Source organism: Eleginops maclovinus, chromosome 13 (assembly GCF_036324505.1).
Source record: "Eleginops maclovinus isolate JMC-PN-2008 ecotype Puerto Natales chromosome 13, JC_Emac_rtc_rv5, whole genome shotgun sequence".
Lineage (NCBI taxonomy): Eukaryota > Metazoa > Chordata > Actinopteri > Perciformes > Eleginopidae > Eleginops > Eleginops maclovinus.
Genome location: NC_086361.1, coordinates 7,168,676 through 7,189,250, shown reverse-complemented (window position 1 = coordinate 7,189,250; position 20,575 = coordinate 7,168,676). Strand labels below are relative to the sequence as shown.

At 41.6% G+C, this 20,575-nt stretch overlaps 2 protein-coding genes across 3 annotated transcripts; one reads left to right on the top strand and one right to left on the bottom strand.

The window, feature by feature from the left end:
• Positions 1–156: 156 nt before the first annotated feature.
• On the bottom strand, positions 157–13,142 carry LOC134875535 (epsin-1-like). Of its 2 annotated transcripts, XM_063900155.1 has the most exons (11): positions 13,084–13,142; positions 12,350–12,486; positions 12,141–12,248; positions 11,603–11,758; positions 6,858–6,986; positions 5,947–6,067; positions 5,658–5,833; positions 3,843–5,289; positions 3,576–3,710; positions 2,988–3,149; positions 157–2,469 (listed from the first exon to the last, which is right to left on the bottom strand). In XM_063900155.1, exons 3-11 carry the CDS (start codon positions 12,207–12,209, stop codon positions 1,916–1,918), a joined length of 2,949 nt encoding a protein of 982 aa, XP_063756225.1. In that variant the 5' UTR covers positions 12,210–12,248; positions 12,350–12,486; positions 13,084–13,142; the 3' UTR covers positions 157–1,915. The 2 variants fall into 2 exon arrangements, with proteins under 2 accessions (XP_063756225.1, XP_063756226.1); XM_063900156.1 differs by lacking the exon at positions 157–2,469 and having other exon boundaries at positions 2,964–3,192.
• Positions 13,143–13,954: 812 nt separating this feature from the next.
• Positions 13,955–19,967, top strand: necap1 (NECAP endocytosis associated 1). The gene is made up of 8 exons (XM_063898510.1): positions 13,955–14,067; positions 15,015–15,115; positions 15,303–15,407; positions 15,516–15,597; positions 15,914–16,022; positions 16,242–16,389; positions 16,699–16,792; positions 17,533–19,967. The coding sequence occupies exons 1-8, from the start codon at positions 13,973–13,975 to the stop codon at positions 17,585–17,587; spliced, it is 789 nt and encodes a 262-aa protein (XP_063754580.1). The 5' UTR covers positions 13,955–13,972; the 3' UTR covers positions 17,588–19,967.
• Positions 19,968–20,575: the final 608 nt, after the last annotated feature.

Sequence of the window (20,575 nt, the reverse complement as noted above, 5' to 3'; positions counted from 1 at the left end):
CATCATTTTGATTGAAATGTATTTTCAGCCATGAGAAAGCCACTGTTTGTACAGAAATATATGGATATCTGTTGAAAAATGTCACGACCACACACACACACACACACACACACACACACACACACACACAGTAGGAACCACTCAGACTGCATGCACTTTAAAGATATGTTCAAACACAGTTTTTATTCAGCCAACACTGCAACTTGTAATCATTCAGTAATACATTTCTGTTACTTGGAAATGGTAGGCGGTACAGTGGGGAAATGTTCAAGTCCACAATGAATCCAGAACGACTACAAAAATAAAATAGGGAAAAGAAAGCCACCATTGGTTACCCAGTTGATTGATAATGCAGTGTTTAAAGCCAATCACGCTTAAAATCAATACCTTCAGGTCAACCCGTGTGAAGCCGACACTGTGATGAAAGTTAACCTGAACTTTGTTGGACGCCCATTGCTGCATCAATAAATAATCAAGTCATAAATCAATCAATAAATAGATCAATAAATAGTTACGCATGATTGTAACACTCTAATATACAGTATATTTCAAGGTTTACCTGTGATTACTTGCACTATTTACAACAGAACAATATATACTGCTCACACACACACTGCGTGCATGCAGATCACACACGCCACCTTTTACAAACACATACACACTTAATGAGAGCCTAGAGAGACTTCTTTCCCACAACAGTTCTGCCAATGTTTTACACTCACATCAACAGTTATTCGTCAGTAGCGACACTTATTAGGTGCTCTTGCTTCTCAGACTAGTGCATGGAAAATAATACGGCTGGCTGTTCCAATAAATTACATGAAAGGAAGTATGCAGTTTCAAACATACATCCGCAGAAGAAAATGGAGACCACTTCAGCATTATCATTTTCTCTTGTTTTATTATTTATAGGTCTTTGGGTTAAATGATTTTTCTTTTTGTTTTAATTGTACTCTATAAACTACTGAACATTTGTCTGTTTAGAAATTTAACAGACACTGGAATGGCTGCCATACATGTAGAGATAAAGATTTAAGAAACATTTGGAGTGGTCTCAATTTTTTTCCGGAGCTGTATTTTGTGTTTCTATTTACACATTACATTTAAGTCATGGCTTTCATATTTGTTGATCATGTGTCAATCTTAAGGATAGGCAAGAAGGCCTTTACACACTGGGGGCGTTTATTTTAAGTGTTGTTGTAAACTATTGTTTTTTGTCTGTCAATTTTCACACAGAAGGCCAATATTACCCCACAAAATAGCAGAACCCTAGCCCCTACCCCTCAATTATTCTGAGCTTTTGCATCCAGGAAAAACGAAAATAATTCAAGAACAGGTTGAGTTGCAACTATATTTATAAGAATTATAAACAGCAACACAGAGGCTGTGTAGACCGAACCACAAGTGTAAACTTGTTTTTCTTCTATCATGGTTGAGCATACCTGATCCAGTCCTTTCATTCTTCCCTTTCATTATAAAAGCTTTAAAAAGTAAAATATTAGCAGGGTAGTAATTTACATTTTAGCTATGTCAATTTGTTAAGCCCCCAGTGTGTAGAGGCCTTATGAGAGGAGATGATGGGTCTATTTAAGGGTCACACAAGGTATGCATGTTTTAGAGTTACAAGTTGTATTCTTTTTACTGGTCATTTTCCAAAAGGGTTTATAATGTTTCCCTAATTCCAGGCTGCCTGTGTTTTCCGTCCACCCATCCCTCAAAGGAACACTATATAAGGATGACGCAAATCATGATGAGAAATTCACCACGAGGGTTATTGTAACTCATGGCAGCCTGTAAGACGCATGGGAAAGCATTCATAAATCCTTGAGCTATATTTTGGAAAATGTTTGCTACACATAAGCATTGAACATCATTCAATACAACACATGTACTTGACAGGAAAGACGCAAAGTTTTCAGAACAGGAATGGATTGTTGTTTTGGTGCACTGTCTCACCCGACCCACTGCCTGAGAGCAACTGTGGCTGAAAGGTGCCCCCCCCCCCTTGAGTGGATCCTCCCATTTTAACATTTCCTGTTTGGAAATTCCCTCCAAAGACACTGGACTGACCCATTCCTGTTTCCAAGAGGGGGTCTGCCAATGGATTCCCCAGAGACCCAGACTGCACCACTCCTCCAAAGAGGGGGTTCATGTTAAGCCCCATGTGTGGACTCCCTCCCAAAGAAGTGGATTGTACCATTCCAGTTCCTGAAAACGGAGGAGCCACCTGAGCTGTTTGAAGCATATTTAAGCCAGGATGAGACACCCCCATGGTATGTGATGGTGGCCTAAATAAGGGAGTTTCCCTGGCAGGATTAGCAGCTCCAAAATTTGGAGTAGGTGCAACAAGGGACTGGGCAAGGGAGGAACCAAAGGGACTGCAGTATGGGGTTGATGTTTCAGGAAGGGACAGTCCTGCCCCTGATTTGACCACAGGGCTAGATGTCATGCCCCTGGCTTTGAAAGCGCCTGTGAAATAAGTAGGAGTAATAGGAGGGTGGAGGGGTGGGGGGGAGGAGGGAGGGACATATAGTTTGAAGTATTTCAGCAAAGAAATGCACCAGAGTAGAGAGAGGGGTAAGAATAGTTAAATATCTGCTGGTTTGAATACACTACTCTATATACTATACTTCAAAACATCTCAAATGCACACGCACAACATTTACAAATTATACAGTGACACCACAGGGTAAGGGGGGTAGTCCAAAACACATTTTCATACAAACCTATTGATAAATATTTATTTGTCACTTGTACTGTCCCCCACCCCTCTCTCAGCCTCCCTTTCTGAACTGCAGCTGAACAGTAGTGGAATACATTTGAAACATCACAGAGGAATTACGGATTGTTATCATCTCAGTGGTTTTTCAGTCTTTGGGGTTGACCATGCATCCATTAGAATCAAGCGCACCACAGATAATTCCACATGAAGCCTTCGACAAAGATGTTGCTTTTCACCCATTCCGAAGCATTTTTTCTGTCCTTACCGATGACTTGTGTTTGGGTGACCAGCGTGTTGACGAAGGGGCTCTGTTTGGATTTAAGGTTAGAAGAAAACAGATCGTCCAAGTCGACTAGCGACGCCCCCGCAGAGCCCAGAAACGAAGCAGTCTTTCTATGCGTGTTCTCCTCCAGCGCTGTTCGCTTTCCTGCAATACAATAAAGGTCCAATTCTACTCTAAAAGGTGTTTTCTTTTGGGGACAGGTCAGGGAGGAAGAGAGAGCAAAGCGGAAGAGAAGATTAATTGATTAAGGTTGTTAGCGAACTGCTGACTGATGGAAAGATGGAAGGAGAAATGAAGGTCACATGCAAATGACCATAAGTTACACACAGGAAAAGCGTAAAGGTAAAAAAAGTTTAGTTGTTAGAATCCCTATTCTCAGTCAAGCAAAGCTAGTAGACATAGACTTTGATCGATTCAAATTAAACACACATTTTAGCAGAAAGATTACGTTGATTTAATCAGAGGGGAGCTTTTTATTGCCGAGTACAAAGATAGGTGTTAGTCTTATGAATAGTGGAAGGATCATAGGAATACGTGTTCAGAAGACTCAGGGTGTAAAGTGCGTTGTACCTGTCCCGTTGCTTGGTGCACCCCAAGGATCGCTTTTTTTAGATGCTCCGTCCCCAAAGGGGTCACCAGATGGGGAGGACTCCATTGGGGGAGCGGGTGAACCCCACGCATCATCTGTGCTTACTGAAGCTGCAGCTGTACAAAGAAATAGAGGAAAAAGCCAAACATTTTAGTCTACTGGCTTAGTCATCCAATTGGCAATGGCCCAGTTATGTAATAAGTTGAATCTAGGGGGTAATCTTTGAAATACATATTTGCTGTTCTCACCTGGGGCTCCCCAAGGGTCATCGTCCAGTTTGGGTGCATCTCCAAATGCAAAGGAATTCTCAATGGGTGAGGATGCGCTTGTTCCATCATCCCAGGGATCTCCGACTTTTGTTTCCTTTGGAGCCGATGGCGCCCCCCATGGATCTGCCTTGCTGGAGGGTGAGGAGCTAGCAGGGCCTCCCCAGGCATCTGTACTCTCTTTGGGCGAGCTCAACGGAGGGTCATTGAAGGGATCTGAGGCAGCATCTTTTGGTGGAGTGGATGGCACTCTGAATGAGTCCTCTTTAGGGGGTGTTGTTGGTGCACTGAAAGGGTCGTCTTTTGTAAGTTTGGAAGGTGCCGAGAAAGCATCCTCTTTGGACGGTGTGGTCGGAGAAGCAAAGGGATCCTCTTTTGTAGGTTTGGATGGCGCAGTGAAAGGATCCTCTTTGGGAGGTGTTGTTGGAGAAGCAAAGGGATCCTCTTTTGTTGGTTTGGATGGTGCAGTGAAAGGATCCTCTTTGGGAGGTGTGGTCGGAGAAGCAAAGGGATCCTCTCTTGTAGGTTTGGATGGTGCAGTGAAAGGATCCTCTTTGGGAGGTGTTGTTGGAGAAGCAAAGGGATCCTCTTTTGTTGGTTTGGATGGTGCAGAGAAAGGATCTTCTTTAGTTGATGTTGCGGAAGCAGTAAATGGATCACCTTTAGATGATGCTAGGGCAGAAAATGGGTCTTCTTTAGGGGGTGTTGATGCTGGTGCAGTGAAGGGATCATCTTTTGGAGCACTGAAAGGATCGTCCTTTAGAGCATTAAATGGATCATCTTTCGGAGTATTGAATGGATCACCTTTTGGGGCAGTAAATGCATCATCTTTTGGGGCAGTAAATGGATCATCTTTTGGGGCAGTAAATGGATCATCTTTTGGAGTATTGAATGGATCATCTTTTGGAGTATTGAATGGATCATCTTTTGGGGCAGTAAACGGATCATCCTTCAGAGCGTTAAACGGATCATTTGTTGGAGCGTTAAATGGGTCAGCCTTTGCGCTGTTGAAGGGATCCCCTTTTGGGGTATCTTTTGGAGCAGTAAATGGATCTTCCTTATCTTTGTTGGCATTGAAGGGGTCTGAACTATGTTTTGGTGCGCTGAACGGGTCATCTTTCTTTGCACTAAATGGATCTGGTTCATCCTTTGGAGCTACAAAAGGATCTTCTCCATTCTTTGGCGCATCAAATGAATCTTCATCGGCTTTTGGTGCTGAAAACGGATCTTCATCAGTTTTAGCTGGAGCCCCCCATGGATCTGTGGCCTTTTTAGGTTCTTTGGTGGCTCCCCATGGGTCTGGTTCTACCTCCTCTTCCTTCTCCTCCTCCTCTTTCTCCTCTGATTTCTCTCCTCCCCAAGTAGCTCCTTTAACACCATTGCCTTTGCCGGCATCCTCCCATTTCAGCTCGTCTTCACTCATCTTGGCCTAAGATATTACAAATGGAAAAATTAGGGAAGTAAAAGTAGCTTCATCAGTGGTATGTCTAAACGAGTCCAATTGACAAAATGATTGAACTTGTTTTTTTAAGCAGAGTAATTAACTGCAATTGTTATATGTTCGTAAAAAACGCTTTATTCTGATTTCAAGTGCTCCATTTTTCTACTGAATCTTGCCTTCAAAAACTGTGTTATAGAATGTTGAGACCTTGTCAAAGGGATGTTGATAAAACTTGTTGGTTATTTTTAGTCTATGCTTTGTAGTATTGTTATACCTGACTGCATAATATTGCCCTGGTGTAGTATTTAAGTGTGTGTTCTTGCTGTACCAGAGCATTCTACTAACTTAATGCTTACCCTCCTGTCCATGTCTTTCTTCTCAGCTTCCTGTTTAAGACGTTCCTCTTTGCGGGCAGCGAAGGAAGCAGTCAAGTCGGCCACTGAGGGTATGTTGTCTAAGGATGGAAGCCCCGCGGAACCGGCAACGTAGCATGGCTTGTAGTTGGGATCTTTGACTACGTCCACAGATGAGGCTGGTTAGAAGGGGATTGAAAATAGATTGAATACAATTTGTGTGACATACACTGAGAAAACGATTATAATACTAAAACAGTAAAGCAGCGATACTCAACACAAAAGGGCTTACCAGCAGCACCCTTTGACGTCTTCTCCCTGGTCTTGACGGCAAAGTCTCTCTCCTCCCTTAGTTTATCATCATCCTCCATAAGAACAAGGACGACTTTGGCCTTCTCTCTCACATTACCTCCCTGGGACGGAGATGTTGACATTGGATTTAGATTCGTTTGTTTCTGAGCTTTCATCAAAATCCTAACGAATCTTAAAAAACAACCTCCAAATTTGATAGATTCAGTTACAGTGGCAGCAGTGTGTTCTGGCATTAACGTAAATGGACATGAACCTCAAAGAATACTAGTGATACAGTGCGTAAGCTTGAAAATGGTAAGCGTTGTCACTCTGAAAAGTTATTAAATCAAGGGATTCATACATTTATTGGAGACACCGATGTAAAACTGAATCAGGCTAAAAATTAGCCTAGAGGTTAAAAAGAAAATGATATTAGATATTATAGTTATAATAATGCAGAGCTTTACCACCATTGCCATCATTATAGTCAGCTAAATATGATTCCTTTATTATGGTTGGTTGTTCTGAAAATTGTTTTTGCTCAGCTATTTATCTGATAATTCAAGATCTGAATTTTGAGTGAGTAAAATCATTCATCCATGTTAAATATATAGATTAAATTGACCAAGATAAGTGTATAGGGAAAATGTGGCTTAAATTGTGTATAAAACTTAAGATGTCAATTTCTGGCAAGCAACCATAACACTGATGATGAGGGTATACATCGCAGTTCCAGTAGACCAAATAAAACCGTCAGTAAATTTGATTTAAACTATAGATTTTTTTTATGCTTGTTGAAAACTTGGGATAATGTATACACAACTCAACAAAACATATCAAATATATTTCCATTATTTCTTTTAGATATTTATTATACATGTTATTCCTTTAAATAGATACCAAAAGTATTACCTGATCTTTGCCATCCTTTTCTATAAAGCGATACTCGGTGAGGGCTTTGACGATGTAGATGTTGTCTTTCATTTTCAGGAGCACACGATCGTCACCGGTCTTCAACAGGTACTCCAGCAGCGTCAGGGACTTGTATAGAAATAGGCATGACAAATTTATGAGAAAGAAATATATATAACTGAAACTGAAATAAACTGATAATCTGTATCGTTTAACATTTTTTTTTGTTTTCATTATAATTGTGGAAGACATAGGAGAAAACAAAAAACAGAACAGGATTAACAATGCAAAAGCAAAGACAGCAGGGTAACTGATGTGCCAATAAAAAAGGCATACAGGTAACTTAATAGCTGATATGTGGTGCAGTTGACATCTCTACTAAACACCAGTTAATAAATAATGTCATTGGGGAGGAAGATAGAGTGCTTAACTAACTGCCAGTACATTTCAGTTGAATAAAAACTGTGAAGAAACTGCTGTGCTTGTGAACAATTAAATGTGTTTAATCTCATAAACTTTGGGTATCCCTGAGCATGTAATGATCACTCTAGGGCAGAATATTGTGCTTTTGATAACATGTTCTAACATTTATTTAACCTAACCAATAGGATTAGGGGTACGAAATGCTAGGTAAAAGAGAAATGAAGATGATGATGGTAAAAGTCCTTGTTTTGATAAGAAAGCTAGTCCATTTGAGACACCAGAGAGGGAGTCACATTGTCTTCTACAAATAATTGGTGTATGTGAAAATGTCCTGTTTCTATAAAAGTACTTGCATATTAAAAGGGAGCTCTTGTGCTAATGTTCAGGTTTGTACTTTGTGCCTCTACTGATACATGTTTACATGCTCTAAGGTAAAAAAAAACCCTCTTCAAAGTATGATAGGGCCTCTATAAAGTTGACATAACATCCATAATGACTGTTTGAATGGCACTTTTACCACAGTCTTGTTACATAATCCATACACATGGCGGCTGAGAGGACGCTGGCGTGAATGTCGCCGCTTCTCAGTTCTCCAAAGTTCTCCAACTCGCTAAAACTATCAGACTCCAAACTTGGATTCCTACCTTTGAATCGCGGGTCTACAGGTTGCTGCTACAGGGATTTGCAAATCGCTGTTGTTTACGAGTTGATCTGCTTACTAGTAGGCATCAATCTCGCGTCGCTACATTCTCGTCAGCCTGTGTAATCTGCGTATACTTTTCATTCATTTCAAGACGATCTGTGGACTACCACCAACGAGAGTGTTCGTGTTACGGATACCCTGCTTGACACAGATCAACAGTGCTGCAACTGACCTGGTTCACCCGGACTGCCTCCTCCATAATAGTCTTGCTGAAGTTTTCCTGTTCGTAGTTAGCCGCCGCGCTAGCAGGCTAACACTTTCTGGTGCTCTTAGCTGGATAGCTAGGATGCGCTGTCTCGCTGCCATGACTCTCTACTCTGCGGCTGAACTTCTAAAACTCAGCACTCTCTCTTCTCCGAACTGTCTTGAGGTCATCAGATCTCTCTGCCTACTTCGTCGCCCCCGCTACGTGCATAGGGCTGCCAGGCACAAGTTTGTTTACATGGATAATACTCTTGCTGTCCCCTCAGTTAGGTGCACCGCTTCTCTGCTGCAACGTCATCATAACAAACCACGCCCACTTGCTGTCAACCGGTGTCCTCTGCTCCCCATCAATTGCACTGTGACCCCTGCTGCTGCCTCCATGAATAGGGCTGCCACATTTATGTTATTAAACACTCGCTCACTAAATAACAAAGCCCCACTAATTTATGAAGTTATTCTGGATAAAAAGCTGGACTTCCTATGTCTGACAGAGACATGGCAGAGCCAGCAGGACTTCGTAACTCTTAACCAAGCCACTCCCCCAGACTATGTGTATCTTCATAAGGCCCGTAGCCTTGGCCGTGGTGGTGGGCTAGCTGTTATTCATCGATCTAATATACTGGTCAAAGAATTTCCAGTCAGCTCCACTTCCTTCGAAAGTCTCCATTTTGCATTGGCAGGCGCTACACAGCTCCAAGTGCTGCTTATCTACCGGCCGCCTAAAGCCTCCACCCACTTCTTGTCAGAGCTCTCCGGGTTGCTTGCCACCATCTGCCCCATGTACCCATCTACTATTTTAATGGGTGACTTTAACATTCATGTGGACTCGGCTAACTGCCCCTTTGCCTCTGACTTTTTGTCACTATTGGACTGTTTTAGTATTGCGCAACATGTGCATGTTCCAACACACACCAAGGGGCACACCCTTGACCTTGTGTGCTCCACTGGAATCACCCCCTGTCATCTCCAGTGTGATGACCTGGCTATTTCGGACCATCTCGCCATCTCATTCTCTGTTTCTGTGCCCCTTCCCAGTCAGCCCAGTAAACGAACCATCACATTTCGGAAAATCAAACAGGTCTGCACATCCCTGTTGTCTTCCACCCTTGTGACCCACCTGGCCACTCCCCCTCTTAACACCACCGTGGATGGTCTGGTGGAACACTACAATACTGCTCTCTCCCTCAGTCTGGACTCAGTTGCCCCTCCCATAACCCGGTTGGTCTCATTTGCACGCCCCGCTCCCTGGTTTACTCCTGAGCTCCGCCTCATGAAAGCAGCCGGCCGCCAGCTTGAGAGGCGCTACAGGACATCTGGCCTCACCGTACACCATGAGGCCTACAAAGACCACATCAGGGACTACAAGGAGGCTCTCTTGAAGGCGAAGACACTCTACTACTCCATACTTATTAATAACCAACAAAATCACCCTAAAAAGCTTTTCATAACAATCAACCGACTACTGCGCCCTCCTGATTCCCCCCAACCCTCTGATGCAGCTGATCTGTGTTCCAGGTTCCTGGACTTCTTTCAGAAAAAAGTGGAAACTATTCATAATCACCTTCTGCAATATTCTACGCCACCCCCCCCTTCTCCCCACCATCCTGGTGCCGACACCCCTACTGCCTGCCCACTGCAGTGTTGCCTCTCCTCCTTCACCATGTTGGACACTGACCAGGTGCATGACTTGGTGTCCAAAGCGAAGACCTCCTCCAGCCAGCTGGACCCCATGCCTACCACCCTGGTGAAGACCTGCCTCCCTGTCATCTCTGCCTCTATTGCCGCCATCATAAACTGCTCACTGGACTCTGGTGTGGTGCCCTCAGGCTTCAAAACAGCTGCAGTCATTCCCACCTTGAAAAAGCCCGGTCTGGACCCTGACGACCCTAACAACTATCGTCCAATCTCCAACCTTCCTTTCCTAAGTAAAATTCTGGAAAGAGCAGTGGCTTCCCAGCTTCAACATCACATGTCACACCATGAGCTCTTTGAACCCCTCCAATCTGGCTTCAGAACTCAACACAGCACCGAGACCGCCCTCATTAAAATCACTAACGACCTGCTCACTGCCACCGACAATGGCCTCATCTCCATCCTCATCCTCCTCGACCTCTCTGCAGCCTTTGACACAGTGTCCCACTCCATCCTCCTCTCCCGTCTCACTGAGCTCATCGGCCTCAGGGGCTCAGCTCTCTCCTGGTTTCAGTCCTACCTTTCCAACCGCAAACAATATGTCACCCTGAAAGATGCCAACTCCATCCTGGCCCCAGTCAATCATGGCGTACCCCAGGGATCTGTGCTCGGCCCTCTCCTCTTCACCATCTACATGCTCCCCCTCGGCCAAATTATTCGTCACCACGGCCTCAGTTTCCACTGCTACGCCGACGACACTCAACTGTACATCAGCACCAAACCCTCCACTCTGCTCCCACCTGGCCCACTCATCAACTGTCTGCAAGAACTAAAAACCTGGATGACCTCTAACCTCCTCAAACTCAACAGCAATAAAACTGAGCTCATGGTTGTGGCGCCCAAGCCACTGCTCAGGAAGGTTGGGGATCTTCTCCTGGAAGTGGATGGCTGCTACATCACCCCATCACCCGTTGTCCGCAACCTGGGTGTCATTCTCGACCCCACTCTATCATTCCAGTCCCACATTAACAACATCACTAAATCTGCATTCTACCACCTGAAAAACATCTCAAGACTCCGACCCTCACTTTCAGCCTCAGTAACCGAAACCCTCATTCACTGCTTCATCTCCACCCGCCTGGATTATTGCAATGCCATCCTCACAGGTCTCCCCTCAAAAACCCTGGACAGACTGCAATATGTACAGAACTCTGCTGCTAGGGTCTTAACTGGCATTAAGCCCTGGCAGCACATCACCCCCACCCTCATGCAGCTCCACTGGTTACCTGTCAAATTCCGCATCAAATTCAAAATCCTATTACTCACCTACAAGTCCCTCCACGCCCTTGCCCCCCGTTACCTCTCCGACCTCCTACACCCCTACACCCCCCTGCGGTCCCTCAGGTCCTCTGTCAAGGACCAGCTGGCAGTACCCCGCACCCGACTTAAGACTTTTGGGGACAGGGCCTTTTGTGTGTCTGCCCCTACCATGTGGAACCAACTCCCCCCACACATCCGCTGTGCCCCCTCAGTTGATTCATTTAAAAAGCACCTCAAGGCACACCTTTTCTCTGAGGCCTATGGACTTTAACCCCCTCACAACCCCACCTGGCGCCCTGCGCACTTGCACCCTCACTCACTCTCACACACGCACTCACACACACACACACACACACACACACACACACACTCTTTGTAAAGCGACCTTGAGAGTCCTGAAAGGCGCTATATAAAATTAATTTATTATTATTATTATTATTATTATATTTTTGTGCATTGATACCTTGTGGATGTGTCTCCAGTTCTTGTCGTCTTTCAGACGCTTCCAGAGCATCGTCATGATCTCGTTGCAGGCTACCACATTGTATGTCAGATCAGAGAGGTCAGCCATTTGAGTGCTGGATGGGCCCCATGGGTCATTAGACGTCGCCTCTCTCACCTGCAGAAGAAGTGAAGCAAGACATGTCAGTGTTAAGGAAACCATAGGTGGCTATATTCCAAAGGTCAGAGATACCAGCTTGTGACAACAGGCTCACAGATACAGACAGTGACCCCCTTTCAAACATGGCATCTTGTGCTATTAGTATACAGGTTAAAAGTGTCCATTATCAAGTATATGTCATGCCACTTTTACTGCCTAGTACTATATATTAAAAGCGAAAACATTTCCAAAAAACAATTTTGTATAAAGGCTTCCTGAGCTAGAATTAAGAATACAATAAGAAAGCATTGTATTTCCTGCCTGAGGCCAAATTGAGATGGGATAATAAGAATATTGAGGCTCACTTTGTTTTTTACCCCCTTAAATTCAGTTTATTCACCTTGACCTCAGCCTCAGAGTAGTTCTGGACCAGGTTCTTCAGCTGTCGGCGAAGCATAGAGGACGTCATGGTGTCTGTAGGGGTGGTGGGGAATCAAACCACCGCAATCTGTTTCGGAGAACACTTGTAAACAATATTGCATGCTCACAAAGAAGAATGATCCCCAACCATATTCACGTTTCAAAATAATTTCAACAAAACTCCCATACCTTTGTAAAGTCTGTGTTGTCTCTGATTTATTTTTTAAGCGTTATGGGTCCTGGCTCAGTGAGCGTTCATCCTGCTGCTCTCTCGTCCCCTTGCCTGCATTGACTTGTCTCAGTATGTCAGAAACCAGATCCTACAGCTGCAGGGAGGAACCAGTCAACACAAAAAAGAGCTGAGGCACGAATTAGCACTGAGTGACAAAAGCCAGGAAGAGATAATGAATGTGTGACTGCAAAGCTACACTATAGGTGTGCCTACACCTGATCTATATGACAGTGCGTGCCTGTTTGTCATAATCACTGCGACAAACACAGATTCTCATCAAGGTAGCTATCTGGCTAAGCTACACGCTAGTTAGCTGCAAGCCTCTTGAGGCTGATGAGGGAAATATACGCTGAAACCTGATTTTAAGTGCAACTTCATGATCAATCTGAGTCCGTCATAATAACTATAAGTAGACATGCTTGTAAGTAACGTGTCTTTGAGGATCCACGCTCCGTGTTTTCAGGACCTCGGATAGCGACTGAAGACGGCCAGCAGCCGTCAATATGGCTAACGGTTAACGCTGTTGTCAAGCCAGCTGGAATCAGCTTAGATACCAGACTTTAGCCAACAAATGAAGGGTTTTATTTCGAGAAACAGCTGCTAATTTAAATGCAAAAAAAGATCACCCACTCACTGAGTGTTTTTTCGTTTATTAAATGTGCGTATTTGGAGAGAAAATGAAAGGACTAACCCTGGGCAGATCTTCAGGAATCTTCCAGGAGACTACACGACGGCGGTTTCCGCTTCCGCAGTTCCAGCACTTGCAAGTCCACGCCCCCTCGCGATATATGTTTGTTTATATAAATTAAATACACAACTAAGAGTTCCGTGTTTTTCTATCCTGGAATTAAAAAAACATATTTTAGCAGAACGTTAATTATTCTCCTATTTAATAAAATCCTATAGGAGGAGGAATGTTGTATTAATACACGAATACATAATTGCATAAACAAACATATACACGTTTGAATAAATATTGCAGTAAATATATAGATGCATGAATAAAAGTTTAATTAGACAGATAATCTATCTAATGGAAAAGATAATCTAAAAAGTGTTGAACAAAAATGTCCAAATACATGAAAAAAATAGGTTTTTCTTTTTATCCTTCATTTGTAGTTTGATTATCCACTCAATTCATTTGTTTCTGTATTTATTTAAGCATTTACTTTATGCATGTATGCATTTATTTACATATTTATTTATTTAGTCCCGTAATTGTTGAGGCATTTCTTAATTTGTTAATTTGAAAATGTCCCTTCTGTGGGACGATTAAATTCTGGTATTCTGATGCTGTATTCTGATTATTGTTTTTTTTCATTTATGCACCTGAATTTTTCAGTATTTCATATTTGATTTATTTCCGTGTTTACGAATGTATTTCAATATTTGATTTTGCATAAATGTATTTATTGATAAGCATGTCACTTTTCGTCCTACTTCAATATAAAGCTCGGTTTCATGACACTAAGGTACCCTAACCATTAATAACATTTCTGATGCGTTTGTGGTACTGCACACGCACACACACGCGCAATGAATAAATGAGTCACAACCACAACAATCACAGTTAAATCAAGATGGCGGCCGAGGGCGAGTACGAGTCCATCCTGTGCGTAAAACCCGATGTCAACGTTTATCGCATCCCGCCGCGAGCATCAAACCGCGCGTACAGGTACAGAAGAACCTGCCGGTGGTTAACGGCGCGGTGGAATGTGCTTTAACGGGGTTTGGTGTCTCTCGGTGCTGGTGCGGGTATTCCACTTTCACTGCTCGCTGCCAGAACATGCTTCCCATCACGTAGAGGGGGCTTTGCGTTGTAATTGTGGAAGGCAGAAATGAAATGTGTCACCTGTTGTAAATATCTATAATATGAATCGTTGGCTGGTTCTTTGTGTCGCTTTGTTATCCGTAGCGACAGAGCTGTCAGAGATGTGACGGGGTGGGGTGGGGGGTTTGTCATTCTGCCGGGTCGATACGGGCCATTTGCCAGGACTGTCCCGCTCTTGTGTGACAGCTAGGAAGTCCTCTCTGCAAAGTGACGCTATTTAACTGAAGAAAATTGTTTTCAGTGTCTTCTGTGTGGATATTTGAGGTTGTGAATAGAGTTAAACTTTATGTTTGCATACATGCATGCGAGACAGTGACTAAACATTGTCTGGGATAACCACTATGTCTAAACCACTATCAAGCAAGCATGTATTATAAAATGCGTACAATTTGTTAAAATTGGAGGCTTAAGGCTCACAAGATGATTATAGGGATGATGTAGAAAAAAGGTAAACAAAATGTATTTTAAAACAAATGTTTTGCAGCTTTTTTGTGTAAGACTACTATATATTTAATGTCCACAAAAAATCATTCCAATAAATGTAATACTGACATGTTTAAGCTTTCATATCTCTATAAATTATTTATATTAAACAAACTTGCATCCAAAACCCATGTGTATAATACCTTTGGTCCCTGAAGCACAGATGAAGATGATATACTGTAAAATTATATTTGTTCAGTCTGTTAAAAACACCCTATTTATTCTTTGTTAAATATATCGATCTTTTCATCTTAATATACCATTTTCTTAATGCGTTACAGTACAGTCTAACACCTTGTTCTCCACAGGGCAGCTGATTGGAAGCTGGATTCTCCAGACTGGTCGGGTCGAATGAGGGTCACAGCCAAGGGCCAAATGGCGTTTGTCAAACTGGAAGACAAAGTTTCAGGTATGATCATCATGTGTATCATACTTTATACTCCCATATGTTAGACTTTACAAGCATTAGCGCATCACATCTCAAACTGTATTCTAACATTTTAAGAAGTTCTTTGATATGTCTGCTACAGCTCTTATATAACCAGGCTAAACAATTGAGAAATGCTTATTTTGTCATTCCCCCAAATGTCCTGCAGGGGAGCTGTTTGCCCAGGCACCAATTAATGAGTACCCCGGTGTTTCAGTGGAGACGGTCAGCGACTCCAGCCGATATTTCGTACTGCGCATACAGGATGAAAGCGGTAAGGATGTGCATTTAATAAAAAATACTCTTTTAAAATGTGGATTTCAAGATCGTTATATTTTATGTTTTCCGGGTGAGTAACTTTAACAATACCTCCTGTCCACAGGGCGCAGTGCTTTCATAGGGGTGGGCTTCGAGGACCGAGGGGACGCTTTTGATTTCAATGTGGCTTTACAGGACCATTTCAAGTAAGCCATGACTGGGTGGTTTGAGTTTGAGTCTGGTTAAAAGCAAGTACATTCACAGTAATCCAAAACATCAGACATGCAGGTGATTGTTTAGTTTTCCTTCTAAGTTATTGACAACTTGTTTTACATTTCCTGCTGTCCTACAAACCTTTGCAGCACAAGAGGTCCAGGCCAAAACAAAATGATGTCTTTGAGAAATACAGTACTGCACTGCATACTGTACAGTCTGTGGTTTTTCTGGAAACTGCTGAGATACGTTGTTTGTTTGTGCATATGTGCTGATGACTTGTATCCGCGTGTCTCTGCCACCCTGCAGATGGGTGAAACAGGAGAATGAAATCAGTAAAAACGCCCATCTCGGGGATTCAGGACCAAAACTGGACTTGGGCTTTAAAGAGGGGCAGACCATCACCCTCAACATAGGGGTAAGAATGTCAACATATTCATCGTTTATTATATATTTTCAAAATGAAATGATGTTGGCAGGTGTAGAAAGTAATGGTCATTATTTAAATTCAGTTATTTTTTATTAAGCAGTCCATGACAATAAAACAGTTAAAGTATTTAAGTTGCATGTAATACAAAGAAACTGATGGTTGAAAGCGTTAACATGCCTATAAATCATTTTCTTTCTCTGTCTCTAGCAAGGTAGAAAGAAGGATAAGCCCCGTCCCCAAAGCTCTGGTGGGTTTGGACTCCTCCCACCACCACCTGGAGGCAAGATAGCCCCGCCTCCTCTATCAGGCTCATCCAATCACAACATCGTGCCCCAGACGGGAGACATGGCAACAGGTAGATGGCACTTTTAATCAAACTAGAGCTTCACATAAATGTTATCACTATAATATCTGTGACAATTACCAAAATGCTTATTTAATTAGGGCATATAGAGCAACTTCTTCAGTGTGTTGAAAATGTAGTTATTCTTTTAATTAAGTATCTTTGTGTGGCTATAACCCTACAGGAGTGACCTCATTTCTTAATCACTCTGTTAATGAGTCACACTTTTAGAGCTTCAGGATGCGGAAATATAAAGAGAAATGTGTGTCAAGTGTGTTTGCTGCCTTTAAAAAGCTCTGTGTGTCTCTGTGTCTCCACCAGGCTGCTTATTGGAGCTGGACAGCAGTAACTCTAACACAGTGGTCCAGTCAAATGCTAGTTCAGATCTCTGGGGAGATTTCTCTGCTCCTGCAAGGTAAAAAAACCTCCTGTAATATTCACTATGTGTGCCAAAAGTACGAGGGCATAAGATTTCAACCATATATGACTCATGGAAATCTTGTTCCTTTCAGCCACAAAGGCGTGAGTGGTGTTTGGTGGTAAGGCCTGTTTCAGTATCAGTATAGTCTCTTAATATCACAGCCTACGTAATTACACATTCATCACAGTGATGGTAAATACCACTTTACAATATGTTTACAATACATTTTATTAATAATTGGTTTAAAATATTCTTACTCCATCACATTTGAACTCATTTAATTTGATTACATGAGACGACACTCGAGTTGACAAGCTCAAACAGGCGAAACTAAATTGTCTAGCAAATGTAAGCATTGAGCTGCCCCTAAACTATGATTTAAATACTTACACAAATATGTTAATGTTAACAGATGCAAATAAATACCCGCCTAAATTCATTTAGCACAATACAAAGCACTTTATAAGTCACGTGGATTTGTACTTTAGAATATAGCAGGTCTCTGTACAGGCCAGACAAGTTCTTCCATAGCTTCCATTTTAATTGAGCTTTGTTGTTTACGTTTGTGGCGCCCTCTTGTATACGGGTGTCATGTTCTTGCAAGAATGTATGTATCTTATATACAATGTCACGCCACTATTGCCCTCATACTACAGTATATTTTTCTAGTAATACCCCTGATAAGTTATATGCCATTATCAGAAAAAAACTATCATCAGTTTATGTGTTCCCAGCTCTGTTCCACCTTCATCGCGACCAGAGAACGTCGGAAACTGGATCAAGTTTTGACTCGTCACGTCGGTTGTGATTTCCATCCCATCTGTGTCTGTCGCTTCGTGTGCATCACACTGAGAGTAACTCCCCACACTGATCCCAAAGCAGAGACGAAAAACTCCACAGAGCTGTAGAAACAACGCCATTTCGTTCAGAAAGAATTCTTCAAATATTCTTCACAGGAAATGAAGCATTAACATGTTTAATGCCATTACATAATGAACCATTTTCCCCAAAAATATTTAAGGGCTATGTGTGACGTCCTGAGTAGCTGGTGTTCCTCTTTTTTGTGTCTGCATCGACTCTCTGAGCAGGGCTTTGTCTTGAATCTGGAATGTTTTGTAACTGCAAAGGCTTCCTCTGAAGAGAATGAACCAGGTCTTTCTGAAACCGGCTGTGAATAATGTACAAAAAGCTGCAAATCTCAGTTTAAGTGAAGGCAGAAGAGTAAAGACACTGTAAGACAGTGTTTTTACTCTTTTGAAATTGGCCCTTAGATCTTTGTTTATAAGTATTATCATTTCCAAATGAAATTAAGATTTCATAAAGTCTATAGAAAGAACAGTTAAGGCCCATTTCTTTTTCCAAGTTTGCAATAGTTGTTCATTAGGACTTTTGGAACAGGGAATACAGTTAGTAATACCTATTCCGATCCTCACACTGAATTGTGATTCAATATGGCCATGATAACATCTCAGAACATCTGTGTTTCAATGAACTATTCTAGGTCTAATTTGTGGTTTCTTTACATAATCCTAATGCTTGTTGATTTAGGGTACAACTTAAACATGGTTATATTAGCTTTGTGTCATCGAAAAATGAAAATTTCCAATAAATGCAGACGCACCATCTGCTTTATTATGCCTTCTGCCAGTATTTATTACCACAGGATCTAGGAAATATCTCTATCTACTGTGTCAGTAAAATGTCTGCGCCTGCTGAAAGTTGGATAACATACTAATATAAGACATCTTCATAGAAAATACACCGGGTACATTCTGCTGTTTATGTTTACAATGTAAAATCCTTTGTGCTTACTACTGGTTGGCTTATTTTGTTGCAACACTTGTACATCAGTAGCCAAATCCAGACATATACTTATTACTGTGTTTTTGCTTAGTTTTAAAAAAGTATTAAATAAGCTAAGAATGGAACATGCTTTGCAGAATTTAGCGATTTGGTGGCAAGAAATGAAAATTACTAAAATATTTAGAGGCCTTCTTAACCACAATGAATGCGTCCGTTTACAAAATCCACTTGAATTGAATAAATGAAGCAGAGCAGGAAACTAGGACTAATTATCAGAAAGTCCTATTTAGACTTAAAGATTCCCTGAAGCCAAGACCCATTATGGGATGTTTGGCGAGTAAATCTCAGCTTCACAATCAGGCATTACATTTTTGCATTTCTCCTACATCTCCCCTTTTTTAACAACCATCACTCTTCAAAGAGAAAACCGGCTAAGGGCAGGTTTAAGATTGTACCAGTGATGGTGGAAAGGAAGTGTGTTTTCAATCTGCTAAGTCATGTTTATCAAATGACCATGAGGCTTTTTCTAAAATAGAACATGTTAAGAGAATTTTGGTAGTTGCTGCTGCTGAAACAGCCTTTTTCATGACCTTCAGTACCAAATACTGAATGTTTCATGCAAGTAAGAATACATCTTGAAAGTAAATACAGTTCCAGTTGCAGAAGCAGCTCAAAATGAGGTTTAGTCTTAGACAATGGGAGGAAAATATTTGGAACTTTATGAATTAGTTTGACATTTCTCAATACAATTTTTGCTATTATTTCTTAGAGTTAGATGAGATGACTGATATCCTTCTTGTGCATTTCATATACGGCTTGAGCAAGTGGTTAGATTAATTTAGCTGAAAGACAGCAAACCTGTTTATTTCCTAAAATGTGAAACTTCTCCTTTACTTTATTTTGATACAGAGCAATTTTACCTAAAGGGAATGGATCTACATGATTCCGTTATTCCCATATGGCTTATATGAAAAATAAAATATGCGATGTAGAGATTTTAACAAATCACAACGCGATTGTCTTTTTTCATGTGAAGAATGTCTAAATTACAGCAAATGATATGTAGTGTTTGTAAATCAAAACAGTGTTTACAGGACTTTGACACAAGAATTGTTGTTAGCATTTCTCAACTGTTAATTCATTTTGTTTGCAATGATTTTGAAGGTTCGTTGTGATCAAATCCTATGGACTGTGTTTAATTAGCATTCAGATATAGAGCTGACTGACATGATATGTTGACATGTTTGTTGTGTTTACATTGCTCGTATTGCTGGCTGATATTAAAAAAAGAAGTCTCCCATCTCTCACTGATACCACTCTGGCTGTAAAATCACTGGACTTTGATTTATGACCAACTTAACGAGAAAGGGGCAATAAATCCTTCCAAAGGATGTCTGATGTCTTGTTTTTAATACCTGTATAGCCACAGAGCTGCATAATGGACCAGAATGCAGGTGTTGATTTTCCTGATGAACAGAATGTATCTGGCAAAGAAAGGCTATTTTATTAGGCTTAACTTAGCGTGAGAGAACATTTTTTTCAGAACACAAAGCACCGACCTTCATGCATTTTTAAGGAGAGTGCAAAAAGACCAACTAGTTTCCTGTTATCAAAAGCCTTTTAACCCTATCACCTGCTGTCTCGAGCCAATCACTGAAGATCTTTGACATTTTGGCCATTTTGACCCAGGTGACATCTATCTCCCCTTGTTTGTTGCTAACTGGTAGTGGATATATCAACCGAATCCACCCTTTCAAGAGGCAAAATCAAAGCATACATATTGCTAAAAAAGTTGTTAAAAGATACACATTCCCTTCCTTGGAACTGACTTTTATGAGAGCATGAAAAATGCCATCAAACATTTTTTACTCAGCATACAAGCCAACATACATAATGAAAATATACATTGTTATATTAAAATGATATGTAAATGATATATTGGGACTGGGTACAAAACGCTCCATCCATGACATT

What these genes read in the sequence shown, in the direction of transcription:
- LOC134875535 (XM_063900155.1), bottom strand. Translation starts at nt 12,209, where the DNA reads ATGACGTCCTCTATGCTTCGCCGACAGCTGAAGAACCTGGTCCAGAAC. An exon ending in ACTCTGAGGCTGAGGTCAAG is followed by an intron (nt 11,759 to 12,140) that starts GTGAATAAACTG and finishes CTTCTTCTGCAG; the next exon opens with GTGAGAGAGGCGACGTCTAA. An exon ending in TGACCCTTGGGGAGCCCCAG is followed by an intron (nt 3,711 to 3,842) that starts GTGAGAACAGCA and finishes TTCTTTGTACAG; the next exon opens with CTGCAGCTTCAGTAAGCACA.
- necap1 (XM_063898510.1), top strand. Translation starts at nt 13,973, where the DNA reads ATGGCGGCCGAGGGCGAGTACGAGTCCATCCTGTGCGTAAAACCCGAT. An exon ending in GCTTTACAGGACCATTTCAA is followed by an intron (nt 15,598 to 15,913) that starts GTAAGCCATGAC and finishes GCCACCCTGCAG; the next exon opens with ATGGGTGAAACAGGAGAATG. An exon ending in GATTTCTCTGCTCCTGCAAG is followed by an intron (nt 16,793 to 17,532) that starts GTAAAAAAACCT and finishes ATGTGTTCCCAG; the next exon opens with CTCTGTTCCACCTTCATCGC.